This window comes from Eubalaena glacialis, chromosome 10 (assembly GCF_028564815.1).
Source record: "Eubalaena glacialis isolate mEubGla1 chromosome 10, mEubGla1.1.hap2.+ XY, whole genome shotgun sequence".
NCBI classification, from domain to species: domain Eukaryota; kingdom Metazoa; phylum Chordata; class Mammalia; order Artiodactyla; family Balaenidae; genus Eubalaena; species Eubalaena glacialis.
In genome coordinates, this window is record NC_083725.1 from 105,482,492 (window position 1) to 105,505,275 (window position 22,784).

Here is a 22,784-nt window from a genome sequence, read left to right on the forward strand (position 1 = left end):
CCTTTCAGACCATGTTTTTCTCCAGATATATGCCCAGGAGTGGGATTGCAGGATCATATGTTAGCTCTTTTTTTAGTTTTTTAAGACATATCCCATCATCTTGGGAAAAGAAATGTGAGGGAAGTCTGCTGGATTCTTCTGAGGAAGTTTTCCTCACTATAAAAGGGACATATAACAGGGATGCCCCATTTCTGCCTCTGAACATTGCCTGCATGGATGCTTGGAATGGCAGTGGCTCTCTTGAAACCAAGAGAAGAGCCAGCCTAGGGGAATAGGAGAAAAGGGTGGAAGGACCCTGGAGCCTTTGTGACATTGTTGAGCAACTGAACAAAGCAAATCCAAGACCTTGTCCTCACAAGCTTAATTCTGGTGGGAGCAGATGACAACAAACACATGCATTATTAAAATACATAGTATATTAGAGAGGGGTAAGCACGATGGAATGAAATAAAGCAGGGAAGGGGGACAAGGAGTGCTGGGGAGGAATGGCTGCATTTTTTTTTGTTTGTTTGTTTTTTTAGTTACTTTTGGCTGATTTGGGTCTTTGTTGCTGCGTGCCGGCTCTCCCCAGTTGCGGCGAGCGGGGGCCACTCCTCGCTGCGGAGCTCAGGCCTCTCATTGCAGTGGCCTCTCCTGTTGAGGAGCATGGGCTCCAGACGCTTGCTTCAGTGGTTGTGGCTCACAGGCTCTAGAGCGCAGGCTCAGTAGTTGTGGCGCACAGGCTTAGCTGCTCTGTGGCATGCGGGATCCTCCCGGCCCAGGGTTCGAACCCGTGTCCCCTGCACTGGCAGGCAGACTCTCAACCACTGCGCCACCAGGAAGCCCTGCATTTTTTACAGGGTGGTCAATGAAGGCTTCTCTGAGAAGGTAACATTTACTTACAGACCCAACAGAAACAGAGGATGTGGAAAAGCATTCCAGACAGAGGGCACAGTAAGTTCAAAAGCCTTGAGTATATTTGGAGAACATCCTGTGTCTAAAGAACTGCTAGGATCCCTGTGACCAAGGCTGGGGAGCAACTGGAGAGTAAGTGGGTGGAGATTAGTTCAGTATCAGGCTAATGCTGAAGACTTTGGTTCTTACTGTAAATGAGATGGAACGCTTTGGAGGATTGCAAGGAGGGTGGCAGGAGCTGACCTATGTTAAAAAAAAAAGAAAGAAAAGCCCACAATAGAGGCAGTGAAGGAAAGTTAAGAGAAAGTAAACAACGTTAACTGGACTAGAACATGATTCAGAGTAATTCAGGTATCAGTTCAAATTTTTATTTATCTTGAAAAACTTGTGTCAGAAACCATTTTGCTTATCCTAGTGTGAAGACATGAGAAAGAGCTTACTGGAGGGTTCTTATTAAGTAACATTCTTTACAAAAGGGTCTCTGAATTTTTTTTTTTTTTTTTTTTTAAGCAGCGTATCTATGTAAGACTGTGCCATATAAGTACATTCACCAAATCCTGTGAGATCTAAAAGTAAATTTGATTCAGGGGTTGTGAGGTAGCTTTTATTACTAGAGAGGAATTTTCCTAAATGTCAGTATATAGTGCTAGTGTGGAAACAGACGTTGCTTTCCTCAAATAAATAGATAAATTTTATCTTATTTTACTTCCGGAATAAAGTTTTACATTCAGTAAAAGGTATCCTTCAGCCTTTTGATTTTGGTCTTTTTTCTTGTGAATTGGTGGCTCTAATAAAGGCAGAGTTCTTTACTTACTTGTGGTAAATTCTGTGAACCATTTATGCTAAGACATGTCAGACCAGCTACTGGGAAATGACAGCCCTGTATCTGGCTGTCCATTACATGAACACGTAATAACTCATTTGTATTCGAATAGTAGGTATACCTTTAACACCAGATAAGGTATTTTCCAGGTCAGTTATATCCTCTTTAGTTTATTCATAGATTCCTATCTAGGGTGGATACTTTTCATTGAGTCTAAAGAATCTCTTGTGAACCAGCTCTTTAGTTTTAGACATAAATCCTTTCAGATCAAGAACAGAAACCTCCTATGTGGATTACTGCTGTATATTCTGTGATAAGCCGGCATTGACTTCAAAGGAAGAAAATTTTATTTTTGGAAGCAGGATTTTTAAATTAATTCTTTTGAATTCTCATCAAGTTCCAAAGAATAAGCATTCTTGGAGACTTTATGGAGTGCCTCATGTATGCCAGTACATGGTAGTATTGTTAGTACTAAAGGTAATACTTTGGTACCTTTGCGTTGATAGCACTAATGGGTATTATTACCTTCATTGTCACAAGAGGATGCTGAGGCCCATAGAGGACATGTGACTTGCTCAAAGTCATTTAGCAAATAAGTGTGGAAGTCAAATTGGTACCCAAGTCTGGGTGACCTCGCAGTCCGTGCCATCTTCTCAAAGCGGCTCACTAGTGAAGGCAGAAATCAACATGACATGTTCCCTCAGATGAGTTTTGTTTCTCCAGGGTCTCATTTCTGAATCTGTTATTTCCCTTAGCTCTGTTTGGACCTTAACAGTCCTGTGCAAAATAGAACACTGAGGTCTTTCTGATGTCACTTTGTAGCTCCATTACTATGCATTTTGTGTGGCTTTTTAAATGTAGTGATTATTCATTATTAACCAAGCTCCTAAATTCCAATATGATCATATTCATTTTATTTCCACTTTAATAAGGTGGATTTTTTGTTTTAATAGATCACCCTTAAGACTTTTTCCTGAAATTATGAAGTATCAGTTTGCAATTAAAATCACAAACCAGTGATATTTAAAGAGTATATAATATTATGATATGCATCATGTTTTATTATTTGCACCTAAGGGTCTAAAAAGTCATCATTATTGATTTATAGGAGAACTGATTAAGGAACATTCAGCCAGCTCTGTGATAACATTGGAATTTTATTGCAGAACTACTGTGTTGACTCTATATCATATCTTAGGTGGTCTCATGATCGCTTAAAATTATCCTGGTCTAAATTTCATATAAAATTGGGAAAAAAGTGTTTGAAAGGGAATGTCATCAAATGCTTAAATCTTAATTGCCATATACTAATTTTTCCTCTCTCCGTTTGTGTTTTTTTCCCTAGGAGAAAAATTCAAAGTGGAAACAAAGACCATTGCTGTTGACTTTACATCAGAAGATATTTATGATAAAATTAAAACAAGCTTGGCAGGTCTTGAAATTGGTGTTTTAGGTTTGTATCTTTTTCATGTTTAGAGATTCTTCTTGCATTTATTGACTAGGACTTTCTTTTTGGATGTTAGGTGTTCAACTGGTGAAATGACTAGTGAGAAGAAAATTGTCTCGTTAATACAAGTGATCATTAGATGATATGGATCTATATACGCTTGAATCTTTATGTTTTGGGTTGTGTTTTAATGATGATTCTACAATTTAGGTTGTTTTCCCTGCCTGCTTTATTTCCAGTCTCGCATTCTCTCTGCATATATTTAGATATAGCTATATCATAATAATCCTTTGTGGTGGGTAATGCTGACCCATTTTTACAGCTGAGGAAATAAAGGCTTAGAGGGGTCTCAGCCTTTTGTTCAATGTTAACCCCCCCCCCCACAAGGAGCCTTTTTAGACATTATTTTCCCCTAGTCCACCCTCCCATGAGACTTTAATACCACAGATCCACTGTGTATCTTGTTTATGTGCTGTATGTATATCTGTTCTTTATACATAAAAAGAATAAGAGCTCACACCATACCCCCGAATCAATTTTTGTTCCCTTGGGGGAGCTATCACCCCAGTTGAGAAGACGTGGCTCAGAGAGATGAGTGACTTGCCTAAGCTGCCGTAGAGACTGAGTACTGCGCATGGGATTTAGCCACTGTTTGTTTTTTCTGAGTCTCCTACTCCCTTGTGTTACACCTCAGCTACCTTATTGCCAAAAACCGATGCTTCTGCTGAGATGTGGAAGTATTGGACCTTGTTATGGAAAAGATTCACCAGATTTTGAGGAAAAGAAAAAAAAAAAAACAGGCTTCAGAAAGTTACCCAGCATTCTCTGACTCATTTCTAGAAAGAAAAAGGGAATCTAGTTCAGAAAAATGTCACTTCTTCTCTAAATCTCTTTATCCCACTGCCTAAATTGGTGTGAACCTGGTAATTGCCATTGTTTTCTTTATTGGACTATAAAAGGAGGAACGACGAAGAGAAAATACTTTAAAAAAAAGTTTCTTAACCTTTCTTTAGTCAAGACCCCACCTGTCTTCCTCATACTATAAAAGAATGGTCTTTTACATAATTTCTTGAAAAGGCAATTAAAAAAAAGTTATACACGTTATAGCCCTACATAGTGCCATTGGACCTGGGGTTAACCCTGGCTTTGATGTGTTATCTTTTCAGCTCCTGCCTGGTCCATATCACACATCACCACGCCCCACCTACCCTCACAGCTATTCCCATACTTATAGGAGAGCCAGTAGCAAAGGATGAATGAACACGGAGGTCTAATTTTTGCCTTGTTCTTCTCTAATACATACATTACTCGTAGTCTTTCACAAGCTCTTCTTCCTTTAGCTTAACCTAAAGCACAGCTAACATCTGTAAAATTCTCAACTTTTTAAAAATTCCAAGTCAGTAGTAGCTGTAACTTACTAGTTAGGATAGACACTGCCATAGTCCATCCAAACCCCTTTCAAACTAGTCATGGATTGGAGAGTGAAGGCTGGCTTAGGCAAGGAGGGGGATCAAGGATCCCTAATGAGAGGAGACTTATTTTGAACTTGTGTTCTTGGAGAATAACTTTGTTTCAGGAGTAGTTCAGTTAATCACAGTTGTTCTTAGCTTTGTATAAATTTCAGCTGCTTTTCACTGGGTAACTTTGAAAGTATAGCTACTCTGGGACTATGCCATTGAAAATGGAAGATGTCAGGCATCAGGTTGCTGCTGGGCTGGAGGGTTATAAAAGGCACTCTTCGGCTGTTCTTTCCTGACCCAGTATATACAAAGTCTGCAGTGTGATTTTATGCACAATAGATAGATCTCTTAAGGATGAGGGTGCAGAGTACATGGTGCCCAAGCACCTTTTCCCCACTTCTAGAATCCTAGGACTTGTGTCAATACATAAGCATTGATATTTAGACCTAAGGGTTGATATTTTCCTGGGCCACATATGCTAATGGAACCACTGCTTTTGTAGTCCAGCCCCTTAGTAAATTGCAACCTGTGAGTTGGCAGTTTACACCCCTCTTTATTCATTCATTCATTCATTCATGCATTCATTCGTCAGTCAATGAACTGGAGATACAACAATGAACAGGAAAGCGCCTGGCTTTATGTAGTGTAATGTTCTAAAGGGAAAGACAGCCCTCATCAAAACTAGTTACCTGTGGGCTAAGTGTTGAGATGGGGAGGGCAGGGTGTAATAAGAGGGCAAAAGGGATGATGGAGTTGATATGGGGAGAAATAATGGTGACTTGGCCTAGCCAGTGTTAGGAAAAAGGATGATTCCAGAAATATTGAGGAAGTAGAGGAAGCAGGACTCTACTTGTGAGAGATTGCAAGAGAACTCATGATGAACTTCAGGTTTCTGGCTTGAGCATCTGTGTCAATAGTGCCATCTAATAAAATGGGGAATCCTGGAGGAGGAGCCTTTTTGGGAATGAGGATCATTTAAGTTTGGGGTTCCTCTAGGATGTCCAAGTGGGGTTGTTAAGTCGATAGTGGACATATGGATCTAGGTTTCGGTAGAGCTCCTAACTAGAGATAGAGTTTGGAGGTAAGTCATCTCTGAGTAGTAATCTTACTGAAGAAAGGAAACTGGAGCTAATCCAAGGAGAATGGAGAGAAGATAAAGAGAAAACTGGGGACAGAGCTCTCTGTTATCAAAGGCTGCCTGGAATGTATAGTGTGAAGGAGGGAAAATTTTTTGCACAAGTTCAGCACTGTCCACTGGAAATAATAATGCAAACCACACATTTAATTTGAACATTTCTAGTAGCCACATTTTTAAAAAGCAAAAAGGAACAAATGAACTAATTTTTATAATGTATTTTATTTTAACCCACTGTATCCAAAATATTATCACTAACATGTAATCCACATAAAGTTTTTCGAAACATTTTGTGTTCTTTTTCTCATACCAAATCCTCAAGTCTAGGGTGTATTTTACATTTATAACATATCTCAGTTTGGACTAGCTACATTTTAAGTGTTCGTAGCCACATGTGCCTAGTGATGGATATCTAGCTCTAGTTCATCTTGGCTGTCTCTCATCCTCAGTTTGTGTGGGAGAGCCATAAATATAATTTCTAGGTTTTTCTTGTGCTTTAACATAGCTTTCAACCAGGGGCAGTTTTGCAGTGTCTGGCAATGTCCAGAGACATTTCTGGTTGTCACTAATTGAGGGGGAAGGAGGAGGAAGTTCTACTGGCCCCTGGCGGGTACAGGGCGGGGATGCTGCTAAGCATCCTTCAGTGCACAGGACAGACTCCCACAGCAAAGCATGATCAGTCTAAAATCTCAACAGTGCTGAGGTTGAGAAACCCTGCTTTGAAGTTATATTGTAATTAAATAGTTCTGATTGAATACTTAATGGAGACACACACACACATACACAGACAACTTAATTTTTGATTTCTAGGTTGGTTACAGATCAATAATAATTATAGCTAATGTTTACATACTCCTTTAAAGTTTATAGCAGCACTTTCACATACATTATACTATTAATTGGCTATACATTTTGTTTTCTTTCTACTCTACCAGAACTGTCTCCTTAATCATAAGCTTTGTATAATTATATTGACATTTATTAGTAGATATCTTATATTGCATTGTAATTTTAATTTGTCAAGATTTTTGAGGAAACTATTAAAACACCTTTATGAGCTAAATTTTATCTTATTGCTAGGTCATATTTCAACTCAAATCTTACATTTCTTTCTCTAGTGTGGGTATAGCCCTCTAGAACTTGTGGAAGAGGTCTGGTGTTGATGTTTTCTTTTTTTTTTGATTACCTGGGCCTATAGCCCCTTCACTTTCTTTCTTCCCTTTTTCCTCCCCATCCAGATCCCACATACCCCCCCTTCTGTCTAATAAGGGGAAGATAATCTTATTTATTCTCCTTCCTCCTCTGCTTAATGTCAGTCTCACCTTTATAACATTCCCTAAAATAACAAACATGTACATTGATTTCTAGTAAGATATAGCAATCCATATTAAGTCATAGGAGAGAATTTTGTCTACCGAGTATTAATGAAACCAGTAATGATAAAAAGAAATAAAAATCACCAAGGTACATTCCATTTGTTTGAATAGCACTAACCACTAAAGCATAGTCAGTGCTTAATAAAGAAAATTAATATTTTCAGAATTACAAAGGAAAATGCTAAAGCTATTGGTTATGAAAGAAACGTTGTTTTCAATAAGATAAGCAGAAAGAAAATGGCCATGAATTGTGTGAATTTGTACTGAAAGGTCACCATCACTTGATGAGACTATAAATGCGTAAGGTTGAGACAATGAATTCTTAACTCTGGTGTGTAAAATAAGTAAGCATCTGCTGTCTTCTCTCAGGCAAAGGCCAAGAAACACAGATTTGAGAAAACTTTAAAAACTTCAGCTATTTAGAGAAAATGACATCAGTCCTGCTTTCAATAAGCAAACAATTAGTTAACAAAATATGACTGCTATACTGCTCACTTGATTCCTCAAGAGAGACTCTCATGTGTGTTCCAGATTGGTTTGGAGGACTTTATACAATACATCGCAGGAGGCGTAATTTACCAAGGCCAGGGGAGTAGCCTTGCATTTAGAAGTATGCCACAGAGAATACTTTTTTCAAATTTCACTATGATTTTTTTAACTTTTAAAAAGTGGCATTCTTTATTCTAGAGGTAAAAATAAAAAGGTCCTCCTGGAAAAAGTTAGTTACTTGTTTTGTGATTCATTAAAAAAAAAAAATCAACCATAGCTTTATTCAAGCTTGTAATTCATACTAGACCAAGAATTTCCCTATGCCAAATGCTGTGAAGGTCCTCTCCACCCATACTATCATTATTATTATTATTATTATTTTTAAACTTATTTATTTATTTTATTTTTGGCTGCCTTGGGTCTTTGTGGCTGTGCGTGGGCTTTTCTCTAGTTGCGGCAAGCGGGGGCTACTCTTCGTTGCGGTGCGCGGGCTTCTCGTTGGGTGGCTTCTCTTGTTGCAGAGCACAGGCTCCAGGCACACGGGCTTCAGTAGTTGTGGCTCACGGGCTCTAGAGCACAGGCTCAGTAGTTGTGGCGCAGGGGCATAGTTGCTCCGCGACATGTGGCATCTTTCCGGACAAGGGCTTGAACCCGTGTCCCCTGCATTGGCAGGTGGATTCTTAACCACTGTGCCACCAGGGAAGCCCATACTATCATTATTTATGTAACTTGTAGAGTCAAGAGAATCGGTTGGTACAGGGTGACAGCCTGTGATGGCTTAGTGTCTTAGGCCTATTTATTACCCATCAACTTTTTCCTATCTCTACACAGTGCCCATAATTTTATTAGGAAGCATCATTTAAATAACAACAATATGTATAGATAATAAAAGTCAGTTGATTGCAAAGAGTCATTGACTGTAAAATCTGGAATAGACCTTTTTATTCTCTTTTCTTCCTGTGCCCTTCATAAATGAATAATTGTTCTATTAATGTATTTGGTGGGTTATTTTTAAATTAGTATCCTTCCTTTCTCCTCAGCTGAATGCAAAAATACCTCTTGATTATCCTTGCCTAAGCAACTTTATGGATTATGGGAAATACTTGGGAAGCATTTGTGTTCTGTTTTTCTCCCCTACAACCTAGTATTACCCTGAATGTTCTGAGATGGAGAATAGTTGAGCGTTGGGAATAAGTATCTTAGAAGATAGTTTGAGCAGAGATTAATAGTTAAGATCAGTCAACTCTATAACTGTTTATACTTAATTTTCAAAGCTTTTTAACAAAAGACCCAAGAGTATTTTTAGCTATTTGGGGGAAAGGACCAGTGATCTTCAAAATGGCAAACTCCCAGGTAATTAATTTGGTTGGGATCCAGAGATGGCTTCCTTATAGTTCAGTGTCAAAGAAAGAGGAAATAGATGCCTAGGAGAGGGAGCCGCAAGCCGGCAGGAACTGGGTTGAGGAAAACTTTTCTAGGAACCCTGGGAAGGAAGAAATCTTGAGCGTACTGGGAAGTTATGTGGCTTTCCAGTCCCAATTGATGAAGGAAGTTACAAGTAGAAGAGTCTTGCTTCTTCAGAGGGTTTAAAAATATATAACGCTTCAAAATAACGCTTCAGATTATCTTCTTGCCAATTTCAGGAACTTTACTAATTAGAAATTAGTTTTAAATTGCCTTCTTTTGAAATGTAAATATCTCTGAAAGGGCAATGACATCTTCATTTACATCTTATTGGGATTAGTACATTCAGTTTACTGTCTTCTTGCTGGATCAGTCACCCTGAGGAAATGACTATTTTAGTTAATGAAAGACATGGAGAAATCATTTCAAAATGGAGAGGAGAGGCTTAAAGAGGAAACTGTAGTGGTAGGTTGGCGATTGGCGGGGTGCTGAGAGGGGACGAAAAATAGTAGGGCAAAATAAAGTTAGTTGAGAAAGCACCAATGATAAGTGTTTAGAAATACCCTCCTTCCTTTTTTTTTTCCTGTAGCCCAGGTATAAAATGACTCAGGCTCAAGAAAGGACAGAGGCTATTATTCTAAAGTATATAGGAAAGGATTACAGGAGCATGGTAGGGTGATAGTTTGCAGAGAGGGTGGAGTTTCTCTATTATGCCACGATATGATTTTCATGCCTTCTAGGGGTTAAGGATACTTCCCCAAACTTCCCTTTTGTAATACAATTGAATTCTGTCCCTAACTACCCCAGAGGTAGTGTAGACTCCACAAGTTCAAGGACACAGTCTCCAATTAAACTGCATTCACTTCAGACATCAGCTACAAGTTTGGGGGTGCCCAGGCCACCTGCACTTCTGACCAACTGGCTACAAATTCCCATGACCCCTTCAGGTTCGACAATTTGCTACCCTTAAAATTACAGTTGTATTGTGAAGGATACAAATCAAGACCAGCCAAATGAACAGACACATAAGGCACAGTCCGAGAGGCGTCCAGACACAGAGCTTCTGAGACCTCTCCTTGTGGAGTCTGGACTCATCACCCTTTCCACACATCTGTGTGTTTACCAGCTAGGAAGCCTGTGCTGATTTGTCTCCTTAGCTTAAACTCAGGTGTGATCCCAAAGGCCCCGCCTTGAATAGCAAAGACATTCCAAGGGTTTAGACATTTCCAGCCCAGGAATCTGGGGCAAAGACCAGACAAATTCTTTACTATACAGCATCTTTTCTTTCCTATTTGTTTTTTGTGTTTTTTTTAAAGATACTTTTCTCTTTGGTTTTTTTTTTTTTTAAACATCTTTATTGGAGTATAATTGCTTTACAATGTGTTAGTTTCTGCCGTATAACAAAGTAAATCAGCTATACATATACACATATCCCCATATCCCCTCCCTATTGCATCTTCCTCCCACCCTCCCTATCCTACCCCTCCAGGTGGTCACAAAGCACCAAGCTGATCTCCCTGTGCTATGCAGCTGCTTCCACTAGCCATCTGTTTTACATTTGGTAGTGTATATATGTCCATTCCACTCTCTCACTTCCTCCCAGCTTACCCTTCCCACTCCCCGTGTCCTCAAGTCCATTCCCTATGTCTGCGTCTTTTTTCCTGTCCTGCCCCTAGGTTCTTCAGAACCTTTTTTTTTTTTTTTTGAGAGTCCATATATATGCGTTAGCATACAGTATTTGTTTTTCTCCTTCTGACTTACTTCACTCTGTATGACAGACTCTAGGTGCATCCACCTCACTACAAATAACTCAATTTCGTTTCTTTTTATGGCTGAGTAATATTCCATTGTATATATGTGCCACATCTTTATCCATTCATCTATTGATGGACACTTAGGTTGCTTCCGTGTCCTGGTTATTGTAAATAGAGCTGCAGTGAACATTGTGGTACATGACTCTTTTTGAATTATGGTTTTCTCAGGGTATATGCCCAGTAGTGGGATTGCTGGGTCGTATGGTAGTTCTATTTTTAGTTTTTTAAGGAACCTCCATACTGTTCTCCATAGTGGCTGTATCAACTTACATTCCCACCAACAGTGCAAGAGGGTTCCCTTTTCTCCACACCCTCTCCAGCATTTATTGTTTGTAGGTTTTTTGATGATGGCCATTCTGATTGGTGTGAGGTGATACCTCATTGTAGTTTTGATTTGCCTTTCTCTAATGATTAGTGATGTTGAGCATCCTTTCATGTGTTTGTTGGCAAATTGTATATCTTCTTTGGAGAAATGTCTATTTAGGTCTTCTGTGCATTTTTGGATTGGGTTGTTTGTTTTTTTTGATATTGAGCTGCATGAGCTGCTTGTATACTTTAGAGATTAATCCTTTGTCAGTTGCTTTGTTTGCAAATATCTTCTCCCATTCTGAAGGTTATCTTTTCGTCTTGTTTTGGTTTCCTTTGCTGTGCAAAAGCTTTTAAGTTTCATTAGGTCCCATTTGTTTATTTTTGTTTTTATTTCCATTTCTCTAGGAGGTGGGTCAAAAAGGATCTTGCTGTGATTTATGTCACAGAGTGTTCTGCCTATGTTTTCCTCTAAGAGTTTTATAGTGTCCAGTCTTACATTTAGGTCTTTAACCCATTTTGAGTTTATTTTTGTGTATGGTGTTAGGGAGTGTCCTAATTTCATTCTTTTACGTGTAGCTGTCCAGTTTTCCCAGCACCACTTATTGAAGAGGCTGTCTTTTCTCCATTGTGTATTCTTGCTTCCTTTATCAAAGATAAGGTGACCATATGTGTGTGGGTTTATCTCTGGGCTTCCTATCCTGTTCCACTGATCTATATTTCTGTTTTTGTGCCAGTACCGTACTGTCTTGATTACCGTAGCTTTGTAGTATAGTCTGAAGTCAAGGAGCCTGATTCCTCCAGCTCCGTTTTTCTTTTTCAAGATTGCCTTGGCTGTTCGGGATCTTTTGTGTTTCCATACAAGTTGTGAAATTTTTTGTTCTAGTTCTGTGAAAAATGCCATTGGTAGTTTGATAGGGATTGCGTTGAATCTGTAGATTGCTTTGGGTAGTATAGTCATTTTCACAGTGTTGATTCTTCCAATCCAAGAGCATGGTATATCTCTCCATCTGTTTGTATCATCTTTAATTTCTTTCATCAGTGTCTTATAGTTTTCTGCATACAGGTCTTTTTTCTCCTTAGGTAGGTTTCTTCCTAAGTATTTTATTCTTTTTGTTGCAATGGTAAATGGAAGTGTTTCCTTAATTTTTTTTTCAGATTTTTCATCATTAGTGTATAGGAATACAAGAGATTTCTGTGCATTAATTTTGTATCCTGCTACTTTACCAAATTCATTAATTAGCTCTAGTAGTTTTCTGGTAACATCTTTAGGATTCTCTGTGTATAGTATCATGTCATCTGCAAACAGTGACAGTTTTACTTCTTCTTTTCTGATTTGGATTCCTTTTATTTCTTTTTCTTCTCTAATTGCTGTGGCTAAAACTTCCAAAACTATGTTGAATAATAGCAGTGAGAGTGGGCAACCCCTTCTTCTTCCTGATCTTAGTGGAAATGGTTTCAGTTGTTCACCACTGAGGACGATGTTGGCTGTGCATTTGTCATATATGGCCTTTATTATGTTGAGGTAAGTTCCCTCTATGCTTGCTTTCTGGAGGGTTTTATCATAAATGGGCGTTGAATTTTGTTGAAAGCTTTTTCTGCATCTATTGAGATTATCATATGGTTTTTATCCTTCAGTTTGTTAATATGGTGTATCACATTGATTGATTTGCATATATTGAAGAATCCTTACATTCCTGGGATACACCATGATCAAGTGGGGTTTATGATCCTTTTAATGTGTTGTTAGATTCTGTTTGCTAATATTTTGTTGAGGATTTTTGCATCTGTGTTCATCAGTGATATTGGCCTGTAGTTTTCTTTTTTTGTGACGTTTTTGTCTGGTTTTGGTATCAGGGTAATGGTGGCCTCGTAGAATGAGTTTGAGAGTGTTCCTCCCTCTGCTATATTTTGAAGAGTTTGAGAAGGACAGGCATTAGCTCTTCTCTAAATGTTTGATACAATTCACCTGTGAAGCCATCTGGTCCTGGGCTTTTGTTTGTTGGAAGATTTTTAATCACAGTTTCAATTTCAGTGCTTGTGATTGGTCTTTTTATATTTTCTATTTCTTCCTGGTTCAGTCTCGGAAGGTTGTGCTTTTCTAAGAATTTGTCCATTTCTTCCAGGTTGTCCATTTTATTGGCATACAGTTGCTTGTAGTAATCTCTCATGAGCCTTTGTATTTCTGCAGTGTTAGTTGTTACTTCTCCTTTTTCACTTCTATTTCTGTTGATTTGAGCCTTCTCCCTTTTTACTTGATGAGTTTGGCTAAAGGTTTATCAATTTTGTTTATCTTCTCAAAGAACCAGCTTTTAGTTTTATTGATTTTTCTATTGTTTCCTTCATTTCTTTTTCATTTATTTCTGCTCTGATCTTTATGATTTCTTTCCTTCTGCTAACTTTGGGTTTTTGTTGTCCTTCTTTCTCTAATTGCTTTAGGTGTGAAGTTAGGTTGCTTATTTGAGATTTTTCTTGTTTCTTAAGGTAGGATTGTATTGCTATAAACTTGCCACTTAGAACTGCTTTTGCTGCATCCTGTAGGTTTTGGGTTGTCGTGTTTTCATTTTCATTTGTTTCTAGGTATCTTTTGATTTCCTCTTTGATTTCTTCAGTGATCTCTTGGTTATTTAGTAGCGTATTGTTTAACCTCCATGTGTTTGTATTTTTTACAGTTTTTTTGCTGTAATTGATATCTAGTCTCATAGCGCTGTGGTCGGAAAAGATACTTGATACAATTTCAATTTTCTTAAATTTACCAAGGCTTGATTTGTGACCCAAGATATGATCTATCCTGGAGAATGTTCCATGAGCACTTGAGAAGAAAGTGTATTCTGTTGTTTGTGGATGGAATGTCCTATAAGTATCGATTAAGTCCATCTTGTTTGTATCATTTAAAGCTTGTGTTTCCTTATTTATTTTCATTTTGGATGATCTCTCCATTGGTGAAAGTGGGATGTTAAAGTCCCCTACTATGATTGTGTTACTGTCGATATCCCCTTCTGTGGCTGTTAGCATTTGCCTTATGTACTGAGGTGCTCCTATGTTGGGTGCATAAATGTTTACAATTTTTATATCTTCTCAGATTGAGCCCGTGATCATTATGTACTGTCCTTCTTTGTCTCTTGTAGTAGACTTTATTTTAAAGTCTGTTTTGTCTGATATGAGAATTGCTACTCCAGCTTTCTTTTGATTTCCATTTGCATGGAATATCTTTTTCCATCCCCTCACTTTCAGTCTGTACGTGTCCCTATGTCTGAAGTGGGTCTCTCGTAGACAGCATGTATACGGGTCTTGTTTTTGTATCCATTCAGCCACTCTGTGTCTTTTGGTTGGAGCATTTAATCCATTTACATTTATGGTAATTATCGATATGTATGTTCCTATTACCATTTTCTTAATTGTTTTGGGGTTTTTTTTGTGGGTATTTTCCTTCTCTTGTGTTTCCTGCCTAGAGAAGTTCCTTTAGCATTTGTTGTAAAGCTGGTTTGGTGGTGCTGAATTCTCTTAGCTTTTGCTTCTCTGTAAAGGTTTTAATTTCTCCATCAAATCTGAATGAGATCCTTGCTGTGTAGAGTAATCTTGGTTGTACATTTTTCCCTTTCATCACTTTAAATATGTCCTTCCACTCCCTTCTGGCTTGCAGCGTTTCTGCTGAAAGATCAGCTGTTAACCTTATGGGGATTCCCTTGTATGTTTTTTGTTGCTTTTCCCTTGCTGCTTTTAATATTTTTTCTTTGTATTTAATTTTTGATAGTTTGATTAATATGTGTCTTGGCATGTTTTTCCTTGGATTTATCCTGTATGGGACTCTCTGCGCTTCCTGAACTTGATTGACTGTTTCCTTTCCCATATTAGGGAAGTTTTCGACTCTAATCTCTTCAAATATTTTTCAGTCCCTTTCTTTTTCTCTTCTTCTTCTGGGACCCTTATAGTTTGAATGTTGGTGCGTTTAATGTTGTCCCAGAGGTCTCTGAGACTGTCCTCAATTCTTTTCATTCTTTTTTCTTTATTCTGATCTGTGGTAGTTATTTCCACTATTTTATCTTCCAGGTCACTTATCCGTTCTTCTGCCTCAGTTATTCTGCTATTGATGCCTTCTAGAGAATTTTTAATTTCATTTATTGTGTGTTCATCATTGTTTGTTTGCTCTTTAGTTCTTCTAGGTCCTAGCTAAACGTTTCTTGTATTTTCTCCATTCTATTTCCAATATTTTGGATCATCTTTACTATCATTACTCTGAATTGTTTTTCAGGTAGACTGCCTACTTCATCTTCATTTGTTTGGTCTGGTGGGTTTTTACTTTGTTCCTTCATCTACGTATTTCTCTGTCTTCTCATTTTGCTTAACTTACTATGTTTGGGGTCTCCTTTTTGCAGGCTGCAGGTTCGTAGTTCCCATTGTTTTTGGTGTCTGCCCCCAGTGGGTAAGGTTGGTTCAGTGGGTTGTGTAAGCTTCCTGGTGGAGGGGACTGGTGCGTGTGTTCTGGTGGATGAGGCTGGATCTTGTCTTTCTGGTGGGCAGGACCATGTCCGGTGGTGTGTTTTGGGGTGCCTGTAACTTTATTATGATTTTAAGTAGCCTTTCTGCTAATGGGTGGGGTTGTGTTCCTGTCTTGCTAGTTGTTTGACATGGGGTGTCCAGCAGTGGAGCTTGCTGGTTGTTGAGTGGAGCTAGGTCTTAGCGTTGAAACGGAGATCTCTGGGAGAGCTCTCGCTGATTGATATTACATGGGGCTGCGAGGTCTCTGGTGGTCCAGTGTCCTGACTTTGGCTCTCCCACCTCCAAGGCTCAGGCCTGACAGCCAGCCGGAGCACCAAGACCCTGTCAGCCACACAGCCTGGTACGTGGGGAGTTTCTTGCCTTTTGGGAAGTCTGAGGTCTTCTGCCAGCGTTCAGTAGGTGTTCTGTAGGAGTTGTTCCACATGTAGATGTATTTTTGATGTATTTGTGGGGAGGAAGGTGATCTCCATGTCTTATTCCTCTGCCATCTTGAAGGCCCTCCTTTCCTATTTGTTGATTGATTCATCAGTCAGTCATACACTCACTCATTCAAGAAGTATAATTCCAGAGATATAGCAGTAAACAAAACTGATATTGTTTTTGCTTTCATAGAAGACAGCCAGTAAACAAGTAATTGGGAATGTGTTGCCTTTAATGACAAGGTATGTTACAGAGGAAGCTAAGAGTATTGGAGATGATCTCTCTGAGAAAGTAATATTTAAGTTGAGACCTGAATGCTGATTAACCCTGGGAGAAGAGATGTTTCCCGGTAGAAGAAACAGTATGTACGAAACAGTATGTACTCTGAGGTGAATGTGCTTGGCAAGTTGGAGGAACTGACAGAAGATATGTAAATCTAGAGCATGAATGCAAAGGGGATAGTGCTAGAGTCTGGAGATAAAGCAGCACCAGATCCCAGAAGGCTTTAGAAAACCAGGTTGATATGTTTGGACTTTATTGGAAGGACAGTGTAGACATTGTAGAGTTTTAAGCAGTAAATTGATATCATCCTAGAATTTCAGAGAGATCCTTCTGACTCCCAAGTGGAAGGGGCAAGAATTGACACAAGGAGATCAGTAAGGTTATTTCAGCAATGAAATATAAGATGAGGATGGCTTATATTAGGATGATGGCAATGGGAACGGATAGAAGTGAATTGACTAGAGACATGTTTAGGAAATAGAAATAGGACTAATTTCTGATGAGGTCCTCATCAGAAGTCTTGTCTGACAGAAGGAGTGAAGAATAATGGTAGTTTGTTATTTTTAATTATTATTGCCAAGATTCATTAAGTATTTTTTATATGCCATGCATCATGCTAATGAATCTCATTTAATCCCCAATCCTATAAGGTAGATATTAATATTTCTATACCCATTTTACAGACAGAAAACAGGCTTACAGTGATTAAATGCATTATCCAGGGTTATACAATTGCTAATTAGCAACCTGCAGGTCAACTTGAGCAACTGGCTGCTGTTTCTCTAAGACAGGAGACCGTGAGCCAGGACAGTTCTGTAGAGAAGAATGATGATTTCGTTTTGGGTTATGTTAAACTTGAGAGAGCTGTGAGAAAGCCAAGTGGAGTTTCAAGTAGACAGTGGCATCTGGTATAAATGCCCTCCTTTGTGTTGAATGAAGCAGAAGCCTGATGTAGCCAATCATGGCAAGCAGAATAGGTACATGGAATTTTTAGGAGATTCATCAGGAACATTATTAGACTAAGTATAGTGCCTTATAGTTCCATTAGATGTATTGAATGAGATTGGATTTCCAAAGTGAGAATAAGATTTTGAATTCATATTATTTTCTTTTATTCGAAAACCACTAATGGTATTAATTAAAGCAAAACCTTTAACTTAAAACTGGGTAATTAGCTGTGATTTCAGAAATGTAAGTAGAACCATAATTCATGAAATTGATACATATTCCTCCTGTTCGCTGAGATTTAACTACCAACCTTCTGCCATCCTTCTTTCCTCATCCTCTCTTCCAACTTTATGTATGGCAAATCTTATGTGGTTTTGTAATGAACGGCACGTAGCAATTTATAATTAAACAGCTGAGGTGAAATGTTCTGTTGTTTTGCTTCTGACTCGATCTTAATTTTTCAATTTCTGAGTAAAAGCGCTGCAGATTTAAAGCCTTGTAAACTCTCTTTTATTTAGAAATTGCTACTCGCAAGTGTAGGAAAACTGTAAAGTTTGCAAAATGTTTTACTTGGTGTTCCAAATATCATCTGTCAGAGTATGAACATGTGCTAGCTACAGCAATATGTTAAATAAGGCAAAGAAGAAATTTTCTTTGCATCACTTTCCAAACTCTGCAGACTGTAAGATTAGATCTTCTTGAATGAAGTAAAGAGGGTAAAGGAGCAATTAGGATAAATTCAATCAGTATAAAATTATTCTGGTTAACTGTTGCCTAGAGCTGTCTTATAGAAGGATCTCTCCACTTCAGTGCTGGTCACGAACAGTAAAAACAGAGAGACCTTGGTTGTCTTGCTGCAGCCCCTATGGTAGTGTTGGGTGCAAAATAGGAGTTCAGTGAATACTTGTTGAATAAATGACCAGACAACAAGAACAACTCTTTCTCCTCCATTTATTAACATACTAGTATGTTCCAGGCATTGGGTTAAAGATTTTATGCATATTATCTCATTTAATTCTTATCCCTATTTATACATAAAGGCGATGAGGAAACTGAGGCTTGTTGGGGTGAAATCACCTGCATCTTGTTAAGATCTGGTAGTAGTAGAGCCAGGACTGAAACCTGGGTCTATTGGACTCCAAGATCCATCCCCTCCTAGTTCAAAAGCTTAAGAGAGGAGGTGTTTCTCCCTACTTGTGCTGTTACTTGGGTCTACATTTTTATTTTTTTATTTTTTAAAATTTATTTTATTTTTTTGGCTGCATTGGGTCTTCATTGCCGCACGCGGGCTTTCTCTAGTTGTGATGAGTGGGGGCTACTCTTCGTCGCGTTGTGCGTGCTTCTCATTGCGGTGGCTTCTCTTGTTGTGGAGCACGGGCTCTAGGCGCACGGGCTGCAGTAGTTGTGGCGTGTGGACTCAGTAGTTGTGGCTTGCGGGCTCTAGAGTGCAGGCTCAGTAGTTGTGGTGCACGGGCTTAGTTGCTCCGCGGCATGTGGGATCTTCCCCGACCAGGGCTCAAACCCGTGTCCCCTGCATTGGCAGGTGGATTCTTAACCACTGCGCCACCAGGGAAGCCCCTACATTTTAAAAATTAAGTATATTTTGAAATATAGTGAGGTAGCAGCATTTTTAAAAATTCATTTTTATTAATGAACTCTAATAGGTTTTCCATTTCTCTAGTCTTTATATGGGTGCTTGAACTGCATTAGTGTATCCAACTACAAACGTGACCAAAATGTAAACTTATTATAATATTTTCTACTTTTATATGATGAGAAGGAGATACAGAAGACTTTTGCATTATTTCATATATATTAGGAAGCCCAACCATTAGGCAGTGTATTTTTTTTTTATATCTTTATTGGAGTATAATTGCTTTACAATGGTGTGTTAGTTTCTGCTTTATAACAAAGTGAATCAGCTATACATATATCCCCATATCTCTTCCCTCTTGCATCTCCCTCCCATCCTCCTTATCCCAGCCCTCTAGGTGGTCACAAAGCACCGAGCTGTTCTCCCTGTGTTATGCGGCTGCTTCCCACTAGCTATCTGTTTTACATTTGGTAGAGTATATATGTCCATGCCACTCTCTCACTTCGTCCCAGCTTACCGTTCCCCCTCCCCGTGTCCTCAAGTCCATTCTCTACGTCTGCGTCTTTATACCTGTCCTGCCCCTAGGTTCTTCAGAACCCTTTTTTTTTTTTAGATTCCATATATATGTGTTAGCATACGGTATTTGTTTTTCTCTTTCTGCCTTACTTCACTCTGTATGATAGTTTCTAGGTCCATCCACGTCACTACAAATAACTCAATTTCGTTTCTTTTTATGGCTGAGTAATATTCCATTGTTTATATGTGCCACATCTTCTTTATCCATTCATCTGTCGATGGACACTTAGGTTGCTTCCATGTCCTGGCTATTGTAAATAGAGCTGCAGTGAACATTGTGGTACATGACTCTTTTTGAATTATGGTTTTCTCAGGGTATATGCCCAGTAGTGGGATTGCTGGGTCGTATGATAGTTATATTTTTAGTTTTTTAAGGAACCTCCGTACTGTTCTCCATAGTGGCTGTATCAATTTACATTCCCACCAAAGTGCAAGAGGATTCCCTTTTCTCCACATCCTATCCAGCATTTATTGTTTGTAGGTTTTTTGATGATGGCCATTCTGATTGGTGTGAGGTGATACCTCATTGTAGTTTTGATTTGCCTTTCTCTAATGATTAGTGATGTTGAGCATCCTTTCATGTGTTTGTAGGCAGTGTATTTCTAAACCACCTTGATTTCTTATGTCTGATTAATCTGGAAAAGGTAGCAGGTTGAAGGTGGTCTCTGTGTGGTTACCCATATCTGTTATTATTCTGTTTGTTCAGATGGATTTTATTCTCTAGTAATTTATTGTCATTTGCTCCTCCCGCATGCCCAACCCAGATACCAAAAATCTAATTTCCTAATGACATTATTATCTCTATAGCAGCTGGTTTTGACAAAGGATTCTAAGTCCAGTGAGGTCAGAAGCAGCAGCAAATGAGTTTAGAAGAAACAAACCTTGTGTATGTTCTTGTCATTTTTAAAAAGTGTGAGATGTGGAAGTGATTTTTAAACAGTAGTATGATGTAATTTAGAATATTTATATATATAACATTCAGAAATACTCTGTGTATTTTCTGAGTCTAAAGTACTATACGTATCAGTATTGGTGTTTTAGAAAGTTCTGGATGGCAAACGTGGAGAGCACTGCTGAACACGGCGCACTGACAGTTCCTCCCTGCGAGGATCTCGCCACCTCCTTCTTCCCACTTACCTGTCGTTGTTCTTGGTCTGTCTTCACCTCTGTTCTCCATCTGCCTCATCTCTTCTGTTGAGCTCTTCCCAATCTTGGAACTCCACTGAGAAACTGATGGGAAATAGTTTATATGTTCATGGCCCGTGGGGTGGTGGTTGGAATTCTGAGATTATATGGACATACCTCGTTTTCTGAAAGACATGGTGTGTTACACGAGTTAAAAGGCTTTTTCAGGTCATTGAACAAAAAATGTTCAATCTGTCTCTGGTGCCTCACTTGAAGAATTCAAGAAAACTCATTAATGAACAGATATTTAATGCCAATTTAAAATGCTACCATTTAAGAGGGATTTTCAACTATCCGAAAAATGTTGGAACAACTTGTGGCATTGTTTGGTTTGGTGAATCCTATAATGAATCCTGTAATATAAGAAGGTGGCATTGCATGCACCCATTCTAAATGAGATTAAATTATAATGGAAATATTTCCCTCCTTCCCTCCTACCCAAAGCCTGTTTTCTTCCTTTTCCAAGTCTCTGAAAGCTTTCCGCCTGCTGTTTGGCTGTTGCTGCCACCTAATGTCTCAAAATAAAATTGCAATGAGTTTGCCTTTTCCATAAGATTCACACTATTGTGCAATTTATGGAAATAACTGTTTGAGAGCAACAGTTGTTTTTCTTTAACTCTTAAATGATAGCACCCTGAAGTGATTACTTATTGTGAAGACAATATGGGTAGCATATATTCCACTAGCAAAATGGGCAACTAATAAAGCAGGAAAGGATTTAAGAGTCCTAGTCCCTAGTAAAGGACAACTTGCCAGTGTGACCTTGACGTGTACTTCCCTTCATAAAATCAGGCTCAGTGCTCTGAAAGATCTGTTCCAGCTTTAACACCTTTTTCTTTTCTGTGTGTATTTTTGGTTATAAAAGTATAACCCTTATACATGATGCTGTTTAATTCTTTGGGTTAACGTTCTCAGTGTTGACTGTGTGTTCTTTTAGAGTTGTGTTAAATAGATGATCACGTTTTCACTGTATGAGCAGATAGCTTTGATGGCTTTCCTTTGCTCAATTAGCAGAGACAGATCTGAAGATTTTCTGTTGTGAATACAGCCTTACCCAGAGTAACACTTCCTTGCTTGCTTAGTTATGTGTGGGCTTCCTTAGCTCGACTTTGGCCTTGTAACAGAAGTTGCAAAGATTGCAAAGTTAACTGTGCTGCTTACAAAGTTCCTGGATTTTTTTCTTTAATCCATATCTGGACTTTAAATATTTATAATTACACTATTCAATTTTCTTTAGAATTTTGAAATAGAGCATTAGCATTTCCATGGGCTAGAAAGAGATCTGAAGATAGAAAGTTTTCTAGATACAGGAGAGTGAAAAGAGATGGAGTTTGCTGTATGTGACAGCATTTTCTTTATTTTATTTTTTAAAAAATATTTATTTGTTTATTTGGCTGCGCTGAGTCTTAGTTGTGGCACGCGGGATCTTTTAGTTGTGGCATGTGGGATCTAGTTTCCTGACCAGGGATCGAACCCGGGCCCCCTGCATTGGGAGTGCAGAGTCTTAACCACTGGACCACCAGAGAAGTCCCCAACAGCATTTTCTTGAAATCGTGAAGAATGTTACAATTTGGCAAAAACCTTTCCTTGAGGATTCTGTAATCTTAAACTGACTTTGTAAAGAATATTTTGTTTATGCATAGTGTTTTAACAGATATTTTGGTTGTTGCTGTTTCTCTTAGTAACATTATAAATAAGACATTCATCCTTTATAACTCTGTAGATGGTTAAGACAAAGTTGAATGAACATAAACCCTCACCTTCAACTAGTTTTGGCTTAATTGTTAACAGATCTTTTATAGAATTGATTCCTAGACCTCTGGTGGGTGGAGAACCTTTTGAATAAAATAAAAATAAAAATGGATTTGAACCTGCTATTATTTTTTTGTTTAGATACCATCCCTATTCAGATGGGCAAGAATCTGAGTTAAATACAGTTTGCTTTGCTACTGTCCTTTGCCTACAGACTTTTCAGACAGGTTTCAGTGATCTTGTTCGAGCCATCCTGACCAAATTGTACCAGTAAAATCTTGAGACTGGCTTACTGCTAAATATAGAACCCTTATTGAGTTCCTTTGAACTGCTTATTTTGTTAGTCTATTGAAAAAGTTACTATTACTACTATCAGGTT

General features: G+C 38.5%; 1 protein-coding gene across 1 annotated transcript in view; it reads left to right on the top strand.

Moving 5' to 3' along the window:
- Positions 1-22,784, top strand: part of HSD17B12 (hydroxysteroid 17-beta dehydrogenase 12) — a 165,233-nt gene that overhangs the window by 100,409 nt on the left and 42,040 nt on the right. The window contains exon 4 of the mRNA XM_061201606.1: positions 3,063-3,170. Coding sequence (XP_061057589.1) covers positions 3,063-3,170 — 108 coding nt within the window. The remainder of the gene's footprint in view (positions 1-3,062; positions 3,171-22,784) is intronic.